At 38.6% G+C, this 21,530-nt stretch overlaps 2 protein-coding genes across 4 annotated transcripts; one reads left to right on the plus strand and one right to left on the minus strand.

The window, feature by feature from the left end:
- The first annotated feature begins 581 nt into the window (after positions 1-581).
- mpi (mannose phosphate isomerase) lies at positions 582-13,942 on the plus strand. Of its 3 annotated transcripts, none has more exons than XM_044192724.1 (8): positions 619-773; positions 2,390-2,517; positions 4,356-4,556; positions 5,802-5,943; positions 6,134-6,313; positions 7,175-7,348; positions 9,255-9,463; positions 11,032-13,942. In XM_044192724.1, exons 1-8 carry the CDS (start codon positions 758-760, stop codon positions 11,248-11,250), a joined length of 1,269 nt encoding a protein of 422 aa, XP_044048659.1. In that variant the 5' UTR covers positions 619-757; the 3' UTR covers positions 11,251-13,942. The 3 variants fall into 3 exon arrangements, with proteins under 3 accessions (XP_044048661.1, XP_044048659.1, XP_044048660.1); XM_044192725.1 differs by lacking the exon at positions 619-773 and adding an exon at positions 872-896; XM_044192726.1 differs by lacking the exons at positions 9,255-9,463; positions 11,032-13,942 and adding an exon at positions 8,126-8,488 and having other exon boundaries at positions 582-773.
- trex4 (three prime repair exonuclease 4) lies at positions 12,668-19,391 on the minus strand. The gene is made up of 2 exons (XM_044192729.1): positions 18,705-19,391; positions 12,668-17,209 (listed from the first exon to the last, which is right to left on the minus strand). The coding sequence occupies exons 1-2, from the start codon at positions 18,778-18,780 to the stop codon at positions 16,539-16,541; spliced, it is 747 nt and encodes a 248-aa protein (XP_044048664.1). The 5' UTR covers positions 18,781-19,391; the 3' UTR covers positions 12,668-16,538.
- Positions 19,392-21,530: the final 2,139 nt, after the last annotated feature.

A 21,530-nucleotide genomic window follows, 5' to 3' on the forward strand; every position in this document is an offset into this window, starting at 1 on the left:
AAGATTTTTGCACACAAAATATGAAGTAGCAGAAACGATTAGTCGATTGACAGAAAATGAATTGGCAACTATTTTGACAGTCATTTAAGTCATTTTTCATGCAAAAACATTTCATGATTCCAGCTTCTCAGATGTGAAGATTTGAGGCTTTCCCTTCTAATCATTTTAATTTATTTTTAAAATAATTTTGAGGTTTGGACCATTGGTTGGACAAAACAAGCATTGTGAAGTTGTCACTTTAGGCTCTGGGTAATTCTGTAACTGGGCCTTTTCTCACTATTTTCAGAATTTTTACAACCAATCAATCGATTTTATGGAGAAAATAATCAGCAGATGAATCCATAATGAAAATAATCATTAGTTGCAGCCCTATACCAAATAGCTACAAATTAGCTCCACCTCAACCAACGACAACATTAAAATCCTGCTTTTATATTAATTCATGTAATAATAATCTAATGATATAACAGTCACAGGGGCCATTTTTCTGCATTGAGTACTTTTGCTTGTAATACTTTAAGTACATTTTTCTGATTATACTTACGCAACATTTTCATTGCAGGACTTCTACCTGTAACAGAGTATTTTACAGCGTGATATTAGTACTTTTAAAGGATCTGAGTACTTCCTCCACCACCGTGTAGCTTATTAAATCAAAGTGGGAAAAAATAAATAAATTTAAAAAATCGTTGGTCAAGTAGTGACGTTACCCGCCGATCGTGACGTCAGCCGCGTTCCGACAGCCGACGTTGCAGCCATGGAGGAAGTGAGAGGTGAGCGAGATTTTCTCCTTAATAACTGTTTAAAATCATCTGTTCACTCGATAAACATTTAGCTAGCTAATGGAGCAACGGTTTATTTACATTACACGACACCGGATACAGGTTATAGACACGGTGAGACTGAAGAAAAAAGCCCGTTGTTGAGCACCCACATCATTATTTCAGCCCGGCGTTTTGTTTTGTTTGATGGGAAGCGGACTGTTTAAAGCAGCAGCGCTGTTAGCACTACTGTGAAAAAACATGTAACTAGCATGGCCTTTTTCACCAACATATAAAATGCCACACGCGAAGTGTTTTTATTCAAACCGGTGAACAGACTGAGTCCCTCGCAAATCTAAACCTGCTTACTGTGTGCGTTTCTGTCAATGAACGTCGCATCGTAAGCTGGCCGGTGTTCTGTCAAATATTGTATCCGCGGAGGAATCTGCTTCCGCTGTTTTACTGTTTTACAATGAGGGTATATATTTAGGCAGGCTGCATTTGATTATTTCTCCCTTATGCCACGCCTTATTGAACTACAAGCCTGGTTATGTAGTTAGGAAACCAGTTTATTATAAGCCAAACTGTATTCAGCGTGGAAAGGAGAACATGTTTAGCTTTTTCCTGCCTGGGGTAACAGTTTGATCATGTAACAGGCAGTGGTGAAGGAAGTATTCCTTTACTTAAGTAAAAGTAAAAAATAAGTAAAAGTCCTGCATTGGAAATGTTACTTAAGTTAAAGTATGTAAGTATAATCAGAAAAATGTAGATAAAGTAGGCCTATTAAAAGTAAAAGTACTCAGTGCTGATAAATGTCCCCTGTGACTGTTATACTATTATATATTATATCATTAGGTTATTATTACTCGTGCATAAGTGTAAAAACAGGATTTTCCTGTTGTAGTTGGTTGAGGTGGAGCTAATTTAGAACAATTTTGTATAGGGCTGCAACTATAGATCACTTTCATTATGGATCAGTCTGCTGGATATTTTCTCCATTAATCGATTGATTGTTTTGTTTGTAAAAATTCTGAAAATAGTGAGAAATGCTCATCACAATTTCCCAGACCCAGACTTTTGTGAAACTGGAACCATGTTTTTGCATGAAAAATGGCTTGAACGATTATCAAAATAGTTGCCAATTAATTTTCTGTCAATCAGCTAATTGATTAATTGACTAATCGTTTCAGCTGTACTTTTATATACTGTTGGGTAGTTTAATTTATCACAAAACATATTTTTTAAGTAACTAGTAACTAAAGCTGTCAGATAAATGTAGTGAAGTAAAAAGTAGTTTATTTTCCTCTGAGATGTAGTGGGGTAGAAGTATAAAGTGGAATGAAAAGAAAAGACTCAAGTAAAGTCAAATTTGGACTTAAGTAAATTACTTGAGTAAATATACTTAGTTATATTCCACCACTGGAAACAGGTAGACAATCAGTGATAGACACACAGACTCAGACGGAGATACAAACTTCTGTACACCTGTAGGAAGGCTAACAAAAGAGTCTTGTGTTTGTTTTACAGTTGTAAAGGACTGGAGGCCCCTTGAATATACTGGATTCAGTTCTGTATTCACTTTTTTTTTTAAGAATTGAATTCACACACTAAATTTTGTCCCTCCTCAGTGTTTCCCCTGACCTGTGCCGTGCAAAATTATGCGTGGGGGAAGGTCGGGCAGGACAGCGAGGTGGCCAAACTAGTGGTTGGTGGAGACCCGCTAGCTGTCATAGAGGATGGCAAGCCCTATGCAGAGGTAAGGTTATTACTGGGAAGGAACTGGTTCAAGTCACTAGACTGGTCCTTGAGCAAGACACTTAACCCCCACTACTCAGAGACGGGGGTGTATTGTCTCTGTTGGAGGTTACTGACAAACAAGTGGATATATAAAATGCATGAACATGTTTTAAATTGCAGGCTGTGACAGAATGATTTTAACTGTAATTTAAAATTAAGTAAACGTGTCAAAAAAAACCCAAGTCATCCTCCAGAAATGATGCAAGCACTCAATGGTCAAGTCAGAAAGAATATGTGTCATCCTTATAAGTTGTATCAGAACTGAACATTTTAAAATGATGGACTACAATACAGAGACACAAAATGTTTCCAAGTTTTGCCAGAGTTGGACCAGAACTACCTGAGATAGCATGAGTCTATAGCTTTCATTTTACAGTGAACAGCAGTTCTAGGTCAATTAATGTAATTATTTAAACACTGGAACAGAGTTTTTCCTTCCAGTTGTCTGAGATATCACTTAAAGATTTGATTTTCAGTGTAGTTTGTTAAGATAACTACACTTGTATAGCAGGTTTTGAGATGGTAACACTTATTGTTGCATTATAGGATCTTTAAAATTGGGAAATTTTGCTCTGCAGTGTTCACACTCTGCCTCAGTGTCTTGACAGAGAGCCTTGTTCTCTCCATGCCCTTCACAAGTCTTTATTTAGCTACAGCAGCCCTGCAGGATTTGTCATGAAGGTCATAAGTTCAGGTTATGACAGTGGTGACATTTTCACGTACGGCAAGACACATTACTGTCACATGCCATGGTTCATATTAGCTTTCATGCTTATAGTCAGAGGGTTATATGGATGTTAAATCCTACATTACAGTATGTGACTTATTGTTTAGCATGTCTGCGACTTGTTAGCCTAACAGTTGTATGTCATTGTATAGTATGAGATACTATCACAACCCTTGTTTGTCTATACAATTGTTCTGTTGCATTCCAGTGTTTTTATTGATAAGATCTGAGTTTTGCCTGAGAGGAAATAGACATAATCTAGCAGTGATAACAAGTTTAAACGTATGTGTGCATCGATATGTAACATGACAGTATTTACTCAAAAAGCAGCAATATGTTAATACAATGGAACAAGACTGAAAGCAAATAAGTCATCTGTGTGATTATAAAAAAAGTAACCAATGACTGTATGTTATTTGAATAGTACTGAGACTGTTACTGAGTACTGAGTCCACCCTGTACCGAAAAGTTTACAGGTTTGAGCCTCACCGCTGCAGTCAGTGTTTGTCCACTAACAAGTGTGTGTCCTTGAGAGACAGAATCCTTCATTTACATTTAAGGCATTAGAGTAACCCTCTTATCCAGAGTGATTTACACTGAGTGAGATGGTTAGGATTCCTCCCTTGTCACTGAGTATAAATCACTTTGGCATTAGATATATTGATTAAATGTAAGATACCAGGCCTTTCTCTCAGAGGGCCTAGGGACAACTGGGACTCCCTTAGGAAGCTTGTTAACAGAGGATAAAGGAGGGAAGCAACAGAACTGCCATGTCTACGTTTTTCAAGTTTTATTTATTCTGGGATTAATTATACTTTTAAATGGGATTCAGCACTCATCGTTGGTTCATGTTGAGAAAGTGTTTCACATTCAGTGTCCCACTTTTATTTTTCCAGTTAGATCAGGATTTTGACCCGTCAACCTTCTAGTCACAAACCCACGTCTGCAATCTTTAGTCTGCTTCTACCTCAACCCACTAATTCTGATAATGAGTATTTTGAAATTTCAATATTGGACATAACCTATCCATCTGAACGTAATGTTGAAGTAATCTCTGCTGTCTCCTCCAGCTGTGGATGGGTGCCCACCCAAAAGGTGATGCCCAGATTAAAGACAACAGGATCGCACAGACCACGCTGGGCCAGTGGATCGCCCACTTCCCTGCCTGCCTGGGCTCCAAGGTCAAAGACACCTTCCAGGGTCAGCTGCCCTTCCTCTTCAAAGTCCTCTCTGTCAATACAGCCCTGTCCATACAGGCCCACCCCAACAGAGTGAGTACACAAACACACACGCCTACACAATGTTCAAATTCTGTGTAAGATGACTCATTATTCTGAATTGGGAAATCGTTTAGCATGGATTGTTTAAATGCAAACATAGAAAACAGTATGCTGTACGGCTGATTGAAATATGAACCAGAAAGCTGTAAAACAAAAATCGCCTACAGTTTCACACTATCAACAATATCCTCAGAATATACATAGATATCAGACTGAATATACATAAGTATCATTAGTATTTAAGTATTAATTGTGATATATGTCACCACTCACAAACTGTAGTGAGTTCCTACCACTGTAGACAAGGAAATGTAAATTTCTCAAAAGTTGTGTGTGAATGTTACCTTAAAGGGGAAGTGCACCAATTTTACATATCAAAGTCTGTTTACAGGTTTTGGGGAGTACTACTGCATATGTGAAAAAAGTTGTATAAAGACTTTTGTGGCTTCAGAGGAAGCTGCTCGAAATCTGATAAATGTCCTCAAGTGATGGCGCTTGAGTCAGCCTCAGTTGGGTCTGAAGACTACAACACACCCGAATCTCCAACCGAATGGAAGTGGTCCAGTAGGCGCCAGGTTTTGAGAAGAATGCATGGAATAAAAATGATGATATCTCTGCTGCATCGATTTTGATACTTCTTAAAAAAATGTCCATCCTGAGTCCGACAGTATAATAGAAATGCAATACTAAATCATTGGACTACTCTTTTAAGACATGTTGCCTTTTTTAAGAGAAGAGGGCCGTGTGATGGGGGCTTTAGTACAACCTATTTAATTTGTCATGTATTAGTACAAATCAGTAATCACTGTCATTGTATATTTGTATTATTTCGTATAGTTGCTTAAAGGTTTATTCCCATTTTTAAAAAGTCCACGATTCAACCAGTGCAGGTCAGTTCAGTTCAACGCCTAAGGGGACAGTTCACCCCACAATCAAAAACACATATTTTTCCTCTTACCTGTAGTGCTATTTATCCATCTAGATTGTTTTGGTGTGAGTTGCTGAGTTGTGGAGATATCGGCCGTAGAGATGTCTGCATTTTTTTAATATAATGGAACTGTCCCTTTTAAACTATTTATGTTGTCTCCTGAAATGCCTATTTGGAAAATAGGTGAAGGCAAATTTCAACAGTATTGAACAGTAAAACCATTGGCCCTGTGTATGAACTGAACAGACTTTAGTCTACATGCTCTCTTTAGTAACCCTTTTCCTTTTCTCTTATTATGGTTTGGTCAGGAGTTAGCTGCTCGTCTCCATGCTCAGTTTCCGGAGCACTATCCAGACCACAACCACAAGCCGGAGATGGCCATCGCTCTCACCCGCTTCCAGGGCCTCTGTGGCTTCAGACCAGTGGAGGAGATCCTGGGATTCCTCAAATGTGAGTCCCAAAGTCCCACAGGGTCATTAGAGGATTTTGGATTGATTTTGGACACAAACGAGGGAAAAAAAAGATGTTTTTGGTGTCAAACCCATACATATACTGTGTATAATATAATGGATGGAGAGGTAAAGTACTGTACTTTGAAGTTCATAAATTCATGCCTTGTGCACGTGTGTGCATCCATCAGCTGTCCCAGAGTTCCGGGCTCTGGTGGGAAATGAGGCAGCGGAGGAGCTGCAGTGCAGCATGGGAGATGCGGTTCATACGAGCCAGGTGCTGAAGAAGTGCTTCACCAGGATGATGAACTGTGAGAAGAAGGTGTTCGTGGATCAGCTCAACATGCTGGTCAAGAGAGTCACGGAAGAGGGTGAGGAGGCTGAGGGATGTAGCTATTGGAGCTCCGAAAAGCAGAAAGCAAATGCATATTACCTGGTTTTATTCAGTTAGTTTAGTTGTTTTGTCATTAAGCATTTACCAGTCAGCACTTAAGAGTCAAAACACTCATATGTTATATGATATGTGTGTAGAAGTGAGGCATTTAAGCATGTGCTTTCCTTTGCTGCACACTCTACTATAGTCTATTTGACCATGAGAGAATAGCTCAATATGTGGAAACAATCTTTAATTGTATCATAGTCAACAATTTGGTATCTGATGCAAGTGTGTTAGAAAGAGAGATATGCACCAGTTGAGGGGAAAAAAATCATCCACCAAGTTGTTGTACATACTGAAGCACAAGTACACCTAAATAAACTATTACAGAGGAGGGCCAGCATCCTCACAGCTTTACAAAAGACAGCTGCCAGTTAAAACACTGAAATATGATATTTTATTAAGCAGTAAAAGCTCAAGAAATGAATTAATGAAGTATATTAATGTATCAAAACATTAATTGAATTAAAGCCGCTATGTGTAGATTTGTTATAGCCTCTTTCAAATTATTCTTTCTGTTAATAATGAGACAATTCCAGTTAAAGTGGTGCAATCTACTGCATGTGCTGCTTTAGCCCATTCATCTCAGTGTCCCCCAGTCAGGGAGGGAGGGCGAGTACCAGTGTCTTTCTTTGATACTACCACCGGGAGGCGCCAAAATCAGACATTTTCTAATCCTCCAAATAGGGGGCTTTAAAACAAATTTCAAAACAGAAAGCACAGTTCAGTTGTTCTGCTCTTTTGAAACATGTTTTACTGACATAATCACACTTGTGGACGTTTATGGCCCGTGCAGGTGCAGCAGGGAAGGACACTTCAAGCAGCAACGGTGACCTGCTGCTCCGCCTTCACTCCCAGTATCCCGGAGACATCGGCTGCTTCTCCATCTACTTCCTCAACCACATGGTCCTGGATCCAGGCCAGGCCATGTTCCTGGGAGCCAACGAGCCTCATGCTTACCTTTACGGAGGTCAGATGATGCTTTTTGTTTGTATTCATGAGATTTAGCGCTCTAGATCTTATCCAGGCTGAATGAGAATGAGTACGACAGTGGAATGTGCCTGAATTCCTACATTGTTGACTCTCCAGCGTCCCTCCAGTGCTCCTGTATAACAGAGAAGCAGCAAGTGAAGTATTAAAGCTGGCATTATTCTGAATGTTTCTTGTTGTCAACCAAACCCATGGAAAGCCAAAGACCAGCAATGTGTTAGTGTGTCTCTCAATACCTTCTGACTTTCTTACCCTGTCAGTGGCACTCAGCCCCAAGTCCAAGAGCAGGTCCCAAATATATAGTTACATTTTTTAAAAAGGCTCAGTAATTTCCTAAAACAACTCAAACAGGAGTAAATTGTGCATTAATTGGGGACTTTTCATTGGTGATTTTTGACAACACTTTCACATTTGATAAACAAATAAATGCAGGGATCAAGCCCTTTCTCTCCATCACTGACCTTAAGAAGGTGATTCATGCCTTTATCTCAGCTTGACTATTGCAATAGTCTTTACTCAGGTGTCAGCCAGTCCCTGCTTTCTCGCCTACAGCTGGTCCAAAACGCTGCTGCCCGGCTCTTAAAGGCACACGTAAGCGTGATCACATCACGCCCATTTTGGCCTTTCTGCATTGGCTTCCAGTTCGTTTTAGAATTGATTTTAAGATCTTATTGTTTGTTTTTAAGTCGTTAAATGCATTGCACACTCCCTCGAGATCACTGAGGTCTGCTGACCAGATGCTTCTGGTCTTTCCAAGGTCCAGAAAAAAGCACAGTGGAGATCGGGCCTTTGCTATCGCTGCTCCTAAATTATGGAACAGCCTACCCCTCCACATGAGGACCTCACCTACAGTGGACACTTTTGAGTTTGAAAGCTCTTTTTTTTCCTTTTGGCTTTTAAATCAGACTGAGTTTTGACATTTTGGATTCTGTGTGTGTTGTTTAAAAAAAAAAAATCTCAAAATCAAAATTTATTTTGTGTTTTAAATATATTTTATTTTATTGTGTTATTGTTTCATATATTTTGTCCTGGCTGTTTACAGCCTGTTTCTTTTAATTTGTGCAGCACTTTGGTCAAAATCTGTTGATTTTAAACGTGCTTATAAACAAATTTGACTTGTTTTGACTTGACTATTTTCAGTTGCAAATTAATACACATTTTGGTGCTCTAGTGAGAATTTCCTGCAGCAGGATGGTGTATGTGGGACTGAGTCAAAATAAACTAGTGTGTGTGTTCATGGTAATGAAGGAACATGTCAGCTATACCAGGTTTGGATGGACTAACAATACTTAATACTTAGTTAATAGGATCAATTAATTGTTGGTTTTGGTCTTTTCAGGATTTTCTGACAAGAAAAATAAAGAATATCATCACTTATCGTTATCCTTTAACAACCCACATAGAAATAGTACATTTTTGTTTCAGTTTATCTGTGTGTATCTTTTACTAGAAAATGAAATTGGTGAAGTCACATCACGGCTCAGTCCCTTAGAAACATATAGTGCTTCTCTCTGAAGTAAAACAGAGAGGGCTAGCAGTAGCGGTGTCTTCACTAACAGCTGCCTCAACAGACCAGAATGCAATGCAGCTATAAGATGTGTTGAGTTCACCTTTATCTTTGGAAAAACTGGCAGTCTTGCCTTTGCTATCACCGTTGTTGTCCACCCACATATTCATTCTGTTGTCAAAAGGCATTCTGGGAAATCACTAACTGTAAAAGTAGATAAGGCAAGTGGAGGAGACGAAATAACTCACAACATCTCAGGCTGATTTGTATTAACATTGTAAGGGTATCTGAGAATTGATTTTTCCATTTGAAGGAGAGTTGACTGCTCGCTCTGCTTATTTAAAACTTGCTTTCCTTTTCTGTCTTTCCATCCATCTAGACTGTATTGAGTGTATGGCCTGCTCAGACAACACGGTGAGGGCCGGTCTGACACCGAAATACATTGATGTTAACACGCTGTGTGAGATGCTGAGCTACAGCCCAGCACCCGCCAGCTCCAAAATCTTCCCATGTGTCCAGGACGCTTCAGACCCCTGCGTGACCCTGTACGACCCCCCAGTGCCAGACTTCACTGTCATGAGGATACAGGTAAGAAACCTCAGCTAACTAAATGATAACACTTTAGGAGGGAAAAGGAAAACTAAATGTATGTGTGTGTATATATATATATATATATTTCTCATAATTTATTGTACCTAAAAATTGAGTCACCATCTTAAACTGATTCTAAAATAAAGCTTTGATATTAAATTATTTGACTGTCAGATTCATTTCACGAGGTTGTTGACCAAATATCAGTGGTGATAAAATGTTTTAGTTGATATCAGTATTTGTTATACTTCAAAATATAAAACAGACATCAACTGCCAATAGACTTTTTTTCACAGCAAACATTTTAACTAGTCACAGTATTAGTAAATATGTTATAATATGTAATATTATAATAATTATTATAATATTAACAATGGCTCTGTTTTATTTAAGTAATTAGGGGAAATCAGCCCCACCTTTACCAGCTGCAACATTAATGATGTCTGCATCACTATTTATAATTCAGTAATATATATTATTCTGAAATGAGCCATTCTGCATAATAAGTACTTTTACTTTTTGTACTTTGATGCTAATACTTTTAAATGCAGGACTTTTACTTGTAACAGAGTATTTCTACACTGTGGTATTACAACTTTTACTTACTAAGATCTGAGTACTTCTTCCACCACTGCAGTAAACCATGACAATGTGACAGTGAACCAGCATGGACAATAACAGGACCAAAGACAAAACCGAAGCAGCTAAATGGAATTCAACCATCATTAATTTTATTATTTACACCTGCGCTTCTCCTCCTGTGGCATGTCAAAATATCTTCCCATACACCTTTTTCACAACACACATTCTGACTTGTAATTGCAGGCAGAGCCCCAGTAAGCGATTCCACTCAGCCAGCCAGCATAATACCTAAAACCTTGGATTGTTAACTCTTAATGGAATGAAGCCTTTATTGTGTTATTTGTTACACCTGGTGGTTTTCCTGCTATGACATGTCAAAACGTCAGCCGTGAAAATGTTCTGTAGTGGACAGCTTCAAATGTTTTGGAGACCCACCCACAGCTACACAACCTAGATGGTTTCCAAACAGACTTGTCAGTGAATTTCACAGATATAAAATTGTCCCACATGTAACATAATAAATACACCAAAAGTAAAAGTACTCATTATGCAGAATGGCCCATTTCAGAAACATACATATTACTGGATTATAATTATTAATGCATTAATGTGCACATCGCTTTAACGTTGCAGCTGGTAAAGGTGGGTTTTTAATTTTAATTACTTTATATACTGCTGGGTAGCTTAATCTATAATACATCATAATTTATTAGTTGATTTATATTTTGTATTTCTAATTTAAATCTGCAAAGTAACTAGTAACTAATGCTGTCAATTAAATGTAGTGGAGTAGCAGTATAAAGTAGCACCTCAAATTACAGTACTTGAGTAAATGTACCAAGTTACATTCCACCGCTGGTAACAGATAGACACAGAGTGATGGGTATAATGAATCTTTTTATTTTTTTAATTATTATTAATTATTATCTTATGAAGCTGCATAAAGAAACATTCTCACCTATTCTGGCCCGTCCTGCCTGCAGGTCGCAGCCTCTGTGAAGCAGTACACTGTTGCTCCGGTCGACAGCGCCAGCATCCTCCTGGTCATTGAAGGCGACGCCATGGCAACCTCTGCCGCCGCCCTCTCTGACATCACGCTGAGGCGGGGCACCGTCCTGTTTGTCTCGGCCAACGAGAGCGTCTCCTTGCACATCACCTCCCCGTCAGGGATGACCATGTTCCGAGCCTGCTGCCTCCTGTAGTTGTGAGTCTGTGTGTGAAAGCTCATACTACCTGTGTTTGTTTCCCTCTGGTTTGAATCAGCAAGGTCTACACCGCGTTCTGGATTGAGCCAATGATCGCTGTGCACTTTTTAATAGGTAGTATGCTAAAAGAGCTTTCAGACACGGTCCCGTCTGTTCCCCCCAACCCAAACTCGACCTGCGGACTGCTGTACCGCCTCCAGCAATTATAGCTTTAAAATCCAGCAGTAATACATTGCTGCTGGATTTTAATTGATTTTAACTGTCTTTTTTTACCTGTAGTGGTGCAATTACATCTTATAGAAAAAGCAGAGGATGTGTACATCCCACATTCTTTATAGGTACTGGACAGATGACACATAGTAAGAATAAAAAGTAAAATATGTCCACAACACTGAACAGGACCCAAAATAAAAAAGTGCATTGATTAAAATGTTGCATGAAAGTTTATTCTTGACCTTGGAAACAGCAGTTGAGAAAACAACCTCATGAGGTCAGTTTAGTAGCTGTTCTGGAGCTTAAGGTCCTTAAAGTGCTCAGAAAAAATGAAAATTTGAATCCCATGACAACAGGGCAAACACTAGTCTGCTGATGAAGATCACAGGATACGACTGAAAGCTCTAGAACAGCTAATAAATAAACCTTTTGGTGAGATTGTCTTCTAAAAAAAAAAAATAAATAAAACTCCATCCACTGATGATGACAGTGAGATGCAGTTGACAGCCTGGAAAATGCAGATGGACCTCAAAATATTGTTCATGCGCAATTTATAATTGTTTTTTTGTTTTTTTTACTAGTTGCCCTTCAGTGTTTCTGACATTTTTCCTTTTTATTCCTAATACACTTTCAGCTGTTTGTTCTTATCTTCTGGTCTGAGACAAACATAACAATAATTGTGTGTTATGTGATTTATTCAAACAGCACTGAAGCAGGGTGGGGGATATGTTTACACTGGTGCAGTGCACCACCACTCACTGCTTTGTACAACTACAGTAGCACGTTGTTGAGGACTGAGCATGAGCCAGCAGTTAAGTCTTTCCTCACTGGTGCAACAGTTTTATCATTTTAATTTAGCTTGAACAAGTAAATATCCACCTCTGGGGGAAAATATATTGTTAGTATATCAACAGTTGAGAATATATAGTGTAATACTGAGATGCCTGTGCATGTTTAATTTATAGCATGTAGTACTGGAGAGGGCCTTCTGTCTCGACTGTGATGATGGTATGAGCCACATTAGTCAGAGTCAAGCTGACCCTGGAAAGTATTACTGCTTTTAACTGTTATCAGCGCATGTTTACGGTCTGGAAACTTCTCCTCAAAGTAGTGAACAATCATAAAAATAAAAAACAGGAGCAAGCAGAAAGGGCCGCCAACTCTCTCCATCCCATTAAGCTCGACTACATGGGAATCAGGAATGCATATTGATTAAAACGCCAAGTTCTATATAATTGAAAATGCACTACTGCTGCTTGTTGTATACTGGATATACTACAGTTTGACCCCAAGCCTGTTAACACATCCACGTCTTGTACAGTTGTACAAGAAAATGCTGCATTCAGTTTCATAGTATTATAGGAACAGACATGTCTGTATTTCTAAGTATTTGAAGCCAATTTTTCAGACTTTGCATGTTTTGTTGTTTGTACTGCTTCATCTATATACTGAGAGAAACGATCCCTGAAACAGCACTCTATTATAAGGTTTTACCTGTACATTGTGATATCGGGGTGAGTGGTTTATCCTCACAGTAAAATCTTTTATGATGACCGCTTTCCAACATGTTGGTACAATATTGTAACTAGATTATTTCAGTATGGTGCAAACTTCTGCGTAATATTCGAGTTCATACCAGGGTCAATCTGAATCCAATCAATCATGAAGTGGATTTTCTTCTTAACAGTTTTTATAGGTTATTTTGAATCAAATCTTTGAGAATGAATGCTCTATCAGCCAGCCAACCTACCGGTGAGTAAATATTTCTCTTAATAGTTTGACGTGAATGAATGACTACAGGTGAACTGAGCCAACCCTGGTAATGCTTTGACCTACTTCCTGACCATGTTAGTGATGTAGGTTGATCTCTAAGCTTGTCCCTAATATAGATGCACTAAACCTTTAGTTGTTTGTTGTTGCTAAGATTGTTGAAAAATTGACGAGTATTAAGAGACAGAAGGGCGTTTATAGTTAAAAATCACTGCATCTTTTCGATTAAAAAAACATTACCTCATATTCCTCCGTCTGTATCGCTAGAAGTGTTGAGTCTCCAGTTATTTTTGTCAACAACCAACCTACTATTTGCCATCTTTTCAAAAGGTTTTCATTTAGTGACGGAATCTCGTGCAGGTCAATGTTTCAAACAGAATTAGATTTTGAATTTTAACTTTTCATTTGACGGTCACACCTTTGTTACTGATGTTGTCGTCACCTTTTAGTTTTAATACTGTACGTCCAGGACTTGCCAGAGAAATCACGTTTTGATTTTTTCACTTCTAACTCATGTCCTTCAAATGCACACAAATCTGAAGGCCACAATGTTTTACCTTAATTGTTTTATTTAACTATTGTGAGAACATTTCGTATGTCTCTAGTGAGGGCATGGTTTAGCATTTTTGATGAAGGTGATGCTGTAGCCTGGGACTGCAGAGAACATGCGTATGTAAAAGTGGATTAATAAAGCCTTGTTCTGTTACTACACTGTCTGAACTCCTTATTTTTAGTGTTGCGTCTGTACTGTATGTTGTTTAAACCTTACAATAATGGTCAAAACACATTAAGGGCCTGTTTCAACAAGCAGATTTACTTTAGTTATCTGGTTAACTTCGCCCTCAGACTTCAGATTTAAGGTTTTATTCGCAAAGTTCCCGATAACTCAGTGAACTAGTATGATCATATCATGTTAGTATACTGTGTTACTTTCAAAGTCCAAATAAAATCTGTTAAGTATTTTTGTTTTAAATATGTAAATAGTTTTATCTGATGTACATTATGATTGAGAAGTTTATTGCATTACAGTTTTTTTCCACAATCGCCATGACAGTTTTTTCAATACATTTCACAATTTTCCTAAACTCTTAACGCACCAACACACCTAAAACACACAATTGGCAAAACGGTTAATTTCATGCTCAAAATCACACATTGTAAACTAAACCCCAAAACTAATTTTCAAAATACAATAATAAACTAACACAATACACTGTGTCTAACAAAACACTGCAAACATGTTTTAAAATCAAATTATTATTCAAAACAATAACACGCGTTCTCTTCCAACAGGAACATTTAGTCAGTCATAACACAATGACAAAAAAACACTATCATCAGCTAAAATTACAGAAACTGCATTATTTTATGTGTCAGGTCTGCCCTTATACAATAGACAGTATATTGTATTGATCATAGATTGTGTTTTGCATTGTAGTTTCTTTTGAAGCCTCTACATTTTTGTTTTGTTGGGTTTAGTAAATGCATGCATTTTGTTTCTTTTGCTGCAGAAATTCAATACAAAAATGAATGACCATCTCAGAGTAGCTTTATAAAATGTACAGTTTATGTAAAAAAAAAAAAAAAAAAAACAGACACAGAATTGCTGCAGTGAAGACTTTATTTGCAAAAGGACATTACTGCAAGATATACAAACAGAAAAAGGACCGGAATTATAACAAAAAAAACAAAGTAATCTTCTAATCTGTCCCGTCTTCTGCATTTGGCCACATGTTCTCATCCACATCACACCTGATATCTTCTCTGGCAAGGCACCGTGGGAAGAATCTTTTGGCATGCCTTATCCACCCCTGGCAGTGATCAGCTGTGATTTATATATTTGCATAATTGCAATAAGCTGTTTCTCATTAGCAATGGAATAAAATACAGGGAATATTTGTGTTTCAATTCACAATATGAACAGCTGTTCACTTTGACTTTAGCCTATATAAGTTATGTTTAGAACATGATGTTATCTGTTCTGACATACAGTGTGAAAGCTTTTGTAAATTTGACTGTAAAATTACATTGTTTTGGTCTTGGTTGAGCTTGTGTGTAAAAGAAGTTCAAGCATTTTAAATCGGTGTTAACTGTATGCATTTTGTATCAAAGCAACAAGAAATGTGTACAGCCTACAAAGACGGATGTTGTGCTAACCGTGTTAAGAGTTTAGGAAACTTGTTAAATGTATTGAAAAAACTGTCATAGCGATTGTAAAAAACTGTAAACATCCATTTGAATATTGTATGTATAATTGAGCCATATATACTGAAATATATCAATAATGGGGGAAAACACTGATTCTTATTAATATTGTGATATTGATTTCAGCCGTATCTCGCAGCCCTACTTGAAATATTCACATATTTATCAAGTACTAACCAGCAATCAAGTATCACTTGGGACACACTGTAGAAATACAATATATTTATTAGCAGATTTATTTACCTCCAATAAAACTATGTAGAGCTCATTGAAACCTTTAAGAGAATTCAGAATAAAAGTACATCAAATTTTCTCAGTAACCAAACTATTTACGCAAGGCAAATTGACAACAGTCATCACCATTTCCACACATTGATGACTGATAATCAGACATTTTTTAAAAAATCTGCCCACCATTATCTACATTTTCACCATTTATAAAATCACATAAACAGACCTCTGAATCGTTTTTTGTTAAGAAATACTCATTGTGGATAAAGACAGTCTGCCAGTTTGTTGTTGCTGAAACAAATGGCGAAGAAGTAGCAAACAGTACACAGATTTCAACAGCCACGTTAAGATTCATGGTGCAATAAATTAAAGTGCATGTTTCTGGAATAATCAAAAGGAGTGAGACTGAAGCGTACAGATCGACAAAGCCAATAAAGGAAGTCTAGAAGAAGTAGGCTTAGGCAGTGGCTGAAGTAGTACTGTGTGACTTTCAGATGTGCATGCATTGTCTTCGTACCCTCACCTTTCAAAAGCTTCCACAAACTGTTGCTGGAAAAATCCATTTGCGCTGTAGTTCATTGTTTTCCTTTTTGCTTCACCGAAGAGGATCACTGAAGTGATTTTCTCCAGTCAGATTTTCATTTGTTCCACCATCAGCCATTGGAGGAAACTCTCACAGCTTCAGCTCTGTTTGCAGCCCTCTTGTTTTGTGCCATCAAGCAAATTCAGTGGGTTTCATGTGTTCTACCTTGTGGCACACAATGTACAATTCACCATATACAGGCTGATGAAGGCTGCCAGTCTTCTGTGTTATGGTCTCATTTGTTTATGGCTCAGTCTGATAATTTATTATGATGTCAAAAGTTTTATAATTCATTAAGTTGTCCATCGTGGTCCTCTGCTTTGCTCTCTGTGCCCTGCACTGTCAGTCTGAAGTGCTCCCACAGGGGGCGCTGTTCTGGTATCTTACAGTGCACTAGAGATTTAGCAGCTGGTTTGTTTTCCATGGTGTCCAGAGTAAACCTATGCCTAAAGATCAACTCTGGTGTGGGCTGAAGCGCCTTATACAGTGCCTGTAATGCTCGCACATCCTCCAAAGCATCATGGGCCTTGTAGTTCACACCCAGCAGCTCCCTGACCAGGTTCTCCTGTCGAAAACTCTGGAGGCGGCGGTCCTTCAGCATCTCCCGAGCCAGCGGTAGAGTGTCAACGTAGCCCGAGACTGATGACTCAAACTCTGCTCGGAGGTCCAGTTCATCGAGAGCTCGAGCCAACAGTGGACAGTCGAAGCGGCGAATGTTGTGGCCGATGACAAGCGGGCATCCGAGCATTTGAAGGAAAGCTATGAAGGAGACCAGGACCTCCCGCAGGGAGTTGGTGAGGACAAGTTGCCGATGGAGGTACAGTCTCTGTCTGCGGACCCTGAAGCCGGTCACTCTGGCTGCTCCTCGCTGCATTCGACACCGAGGGATGATGTAGAGGTTGAGCGAGTGGCCTCCACTCACTGCAGCCAGCTGGACGATCTCACAACTCTGACCTGGTGAAATAAAACATGTAGAAGGGAAGAAAGGGACACAAATGTGAAACCTATGATGAAAGGATTGTAGGCTGAAACACAGGCTGTTAGGTTAGGCTGAAATTAATCAACAACAATTAGGGAGGGAGATATGGGTAAAACAATACTATAACTGTGAAAATTAAAAATTTAAATGAAGGTTGCTTGCCTATTATATTAATACCATGTTGAAACTTTTGTACACACACACACACACACACACACACACACAGGGCATGAGGCTTAACAATTCAAAGTGTTGTCCTGCTGACTGCAGGGAAAAGTTGATTAGCTGTTGCAAACAGGCTTCCATTTATACAAATGGAAAGAACATCATGTACTGAGGACAGTATGTATTGTAATGACCATGAGAGGAAAAGTATCAGTTTTGGGGAACGAAGCAGAGACTTTAGCAACTTACAAACAGAGGGAGTGTAGGATTCCTCCACTGTCTCCACACGAAGGGTGGACTCGTGTGCCAAGAGGCTGGACCAGCCTGTGCACCACCCAAGGGAGAGCTAAGTCTAAAGCACAGCTCCTCCCCACCTCTGTAGAAACCTATCAGATAGCTGTACATTCTCATTTAAAACTGTGTAATGTTAAGAATAGCATTCTTTTTTTTAGGATGATGGCTACAGGTTAATAGCGTGCCGACTGTGGTTTTCTGAATAGAAAAGATCCTTGTACAAGATGCTTTTGATCCTCAAATGCCAAATTAAGGAATAGCTTCTCTCCAGACTTTTCTTTTGCAAATAAACGAACGCGCTGACATAACTCATACTGATTACTACTAAATGAGCTGAAAACATTGTCCACAGGGGTCTGACACACTGGAGATGTAACAGTATGACAAAACCTGATTGTAGCCAAATGTATATGGTCTCAGTATATATATAGTCATGGCTATATATTGTCTTGGCCCACCCCTAATGACAATTTTGATAATCTATTAATCGTTTAATAAGTCCTTTATCAGCTTTTTGCTGCTTTTCTGTCTTTCATGTCACCGTAAACTGACAATAAGCGGTTTCAAAATGTCCCGTTGGGCTCTGGGAACTGGTACTTTTTTTAAATGACTAACCAACATAACATTACCATTAGCACAGAATCATTAATTGCTGCCCCAGTATCAAGTCATATTTAACTACAACAGGGCAAAATCTAAATTTTGAACAGACCCAATTTGAAATAGAAAGCTTTGTCTTATGGAAGCATCTGGTAGGAATTATGCGTTTTCTTTATCTTCCATAAGCAGGAAAAGTGGAGTGATCAGGACAGGCGTTTGTGTGTGTAGTCTCCTCACTCATTCATTCAACTTGCAGTGAATGAGATCACAGTGAAGCTAAATGAACGCTTATTTTGCTGGGGCAGTTGGGGCACTGATGCTGTGGTGGGGTGTACTGACAAAACATGAAACTTTATATCATTACCATAAAGTTTTATCTGTCACATAACAGCATAGGACAAGTGATCTTACCCAGTCCAGTTGTCTCCAAGTCAAAGAAAACCAGCGACTGTTGAGACTTTTCAACGTCTGATTCTGATTCTTGCATCCCGCCGCGGCCACGGTTATCAAATATGACAGTTGACACTCACGTTTAGTAAAATAATCGAAACAAAGACACATTACAGACACTGGCAGTACGTATGTATCTACATGGCGTCAGTGAACACTTTCCCTCCGTGTTTTTAAACACCTGCGTAACGTTACACAGACACAACTTCCAAAACAAAAGACTCGAAGATGAATTTACGGAAGAGAACAAGATACATGACTTGTAGCCAAGCGATGCGCTGACCAAAACACCTGCAGCTGCACAATGTATGTCTGAGACAACTTAAAGTATCATTTTCTAACTAAATCAACAGCGAAACAAGAAACGCTGCTTTAACGCAATGTGCTTTTGAAGATTTGGGCAAGCGCAGAGAGACTCTTCTTCTTCGTAAAGTTCTATGGCGGTTGGCAATCAACGTTATGGTGCATTACCGCCACCAACTGGAATAGAGTGTGGACTATAAATCCACTAATTATTAAATAAAAGAAAATAAAACGAGATAAATCAATCAAAAAAACAAACACTCCATAGTTCTATTCTCTCTATCGAATTTGTTCTGTAAAGATACTGAAACAACAACAGATAACAGAGACGGTGTAGTCCCTCATTCGTCCAGGAGTGTTCTATCGTAGAAAAGGTTTCAGTCGTAGTCATCTGGACACTGTTTTCAGAATCAAGACGTTTCGGCTCCCATCCGGAAGTCATTCTCAATTGTGAAAAAATTGGACGGGAACTGGAAATTTAAGCTACTCTGAGTTACATAAGCCTCGCCCTCAGGAAGGAATCTGCCTGAGTATCTGTTAATAGCTAGTTTCACCTGAAACTGACCTAATAGTTTCAAGATGGCCCAGTGATCAGTAATCAGGCCTATTGTTCTCTGGCTGCATCTACTTCATCACTGCTAAGTGCCTGATTAGCATGTGATTGGCGTGACCAAGGTGATAATACACTCTGATAGACTTTGGGCAGATTGAATCTCAGACCACCATTTCTGTTCAAAGAGGGGTTCTCTTTTTTCACAAAAATGGGTTCCTTGACGCCTTCGTTCAAACCAACTCCTCTCTCTACTAAGAATCTTCACCTCGCTGTCTTCAAATGTGTGGTTTGTAGCTTTTAAATGCAAATGCACGGCGCTCTGTAATCCTGAGTTAGCGTGTCGTCTGTGCTGATAAAGTCTTTTGTGAAGTGGCTGTTTGGTCTCGCCTATGTCACGGTACATAGGCGAGAACAAACACAAAAGACTTTATCAGCACAGACGACAGCGAGGTGAAGATTCTTAGTAGAGAGAAGAGTTGGTTTGAACGGGGCGTCAAGGAAGCCATTTTTGTGAAAAAAGAGAACCCCTCTTTGAACAGAAATGGTGGTCTGAGATTCAATCTGCCCAAAGTCTATCAGAGTGTATTATCACCTTGGTCACGCCTATCACATGCTAATCAGGCACTTAGCAGTGATGAAGTAGATGCAGCCAGAGAACAATAGGCCTGATTACTGATCACTGGGCCATCTTGAAACTATTAGGTCAGTTTCAGGTGAAACTAGCTATTAACAGATACTCAGGCAGATTCCTTCCTGAGGGCAGGGCTTATGTAACTCAGAGTAGTTTAAATTTCCAGTTCCCGTCCAATTTTTTCACAATTGAGAATGACTTCCGGATGGGAGCCGAAACGTCTTGATTCTGAAAACAGTGTCCAGATGACTACGACTGAAACCTTTTCTACAACAGATAACAGAACGTCTTTGTAAAAGATCACGCAAATCAAACCTCATCTTTATTTCTTTAAGGTTCAGTGTCACTTCTCTTCTCTCAGCATCATATTTTGGACAGTAAATCATAACATGTTCCAAAGTTTCTTCTTGATCACAGACTGAACATTTTCCTGTATGATGTTTTCCTATTTTACATAATGTGCTGTTTAATCCTGTGTGCCCAAAACGTAGCCTGGATATTATTGTTTCCTCTTTCCTGGTTCTCCCCGTTCACACCTACTTTTCTTTGAAAGTTGAACAACCACCTTCCTGTTCTCTCTTCTTCCCACTGCTTCTGCCACCATTCTTTCAACTTATGCTTAATTGTGGTTTTCATTTCCGTTTTTACTAAGTGCTACTGTAATGTCAGTGTGATTAGGTTTGCTTCCTTTGCACACTTGTCAGCTATTTCATGTCCTTTGATTCCTTTATGTGCAAGTGGATGAACTACTGAGCACATCTTTAGTTTGGTTGGTGGGTATACTGAAACTGATTACAGTTGTATATTTTGTAAGAAAGAACAAAAGTCATCAATACACTTAATTATATTAGATTTAGAGGAATATCTGGGTCATATCGTATACACTTTGTATCAAAACCTTGTTGCTTACTTTGATTGTAATCCTCCCATTCCAAAACATGTGATTAATTGAATTATATTACAGGGGAATTCCTCATAAATCAAAATGTTTATTCTATATAACTTTTTATTTCCCATTTTTAAAATCTTTCCCTTATTGTATAAATTACATCATTGCTTGAAAGTATGAAAAAAAGATCAGGATGTGTCAGAAATACAAGGAAATTACTTAAAGTCTCTGCAGCTTTTCTTAATAAGTACCTTTTTGATCATGTTTTGTGGTATTTTGGTTGTAGATATCATTTTCATATATGTCTTTTGATTATTAATCTGGTAGTAATTCCTCTTTTTTGTTAAAGCTGTGATGTCTGAATGTTGACATTCTCTGCTATTATAATAAATATAAGCAAATTAATGATAT

The sequence above is a fragment of the Siniperca chuatsi genome, linkage group LG4 (assembly GCF_020085105.1).
Source record: "Siniperca chuatsi isolate FFG_IHB_CAS linkage group LG4, ASM2008510v1, whole genome shotgun sequence".
Lineage (NCBI taxonomy): Eukaryota > Metazoa > Chordata > Actinopteri > Centrarchiformes > Sinipercidae > Siniperca > Siniperca chuatsi.

Excerpts from the sequence above, each read along its gene's own strand:
- mpi (XM_044192724.1), top strand. Across the intron at positions 2,518-4,355 it reads ATGGCAAGCCCTATGCAGAG|CTGTGGATGGGTGCCCACCC; the intron begins GTAAGGTTATTA and ends TGTCTCCTCCAG. Across the intron at positions 7,349-9,254 it reads TCATGCTTACCTTTACGGAG|ACTGTATTGAGTGTATGGCC; the intron begins GTCAGATGATGC and ends CCATCCATCTAG.
- trex4 (XM_044192729.1), bottom strand. The coding sequence starts at position 18,780 with ATGCAAGAATCAGAATCAGACGTTGAAAAGTCTCAACAGTCGCTGGTT. Across the intron at positions 17,210-18,704 it reads CTTGGAGACAACTGGACTGG|GTCAGAGTTGTGAGATCGTC; the intron begins GTAAGATCACTT and ends TTATTTCACCAG.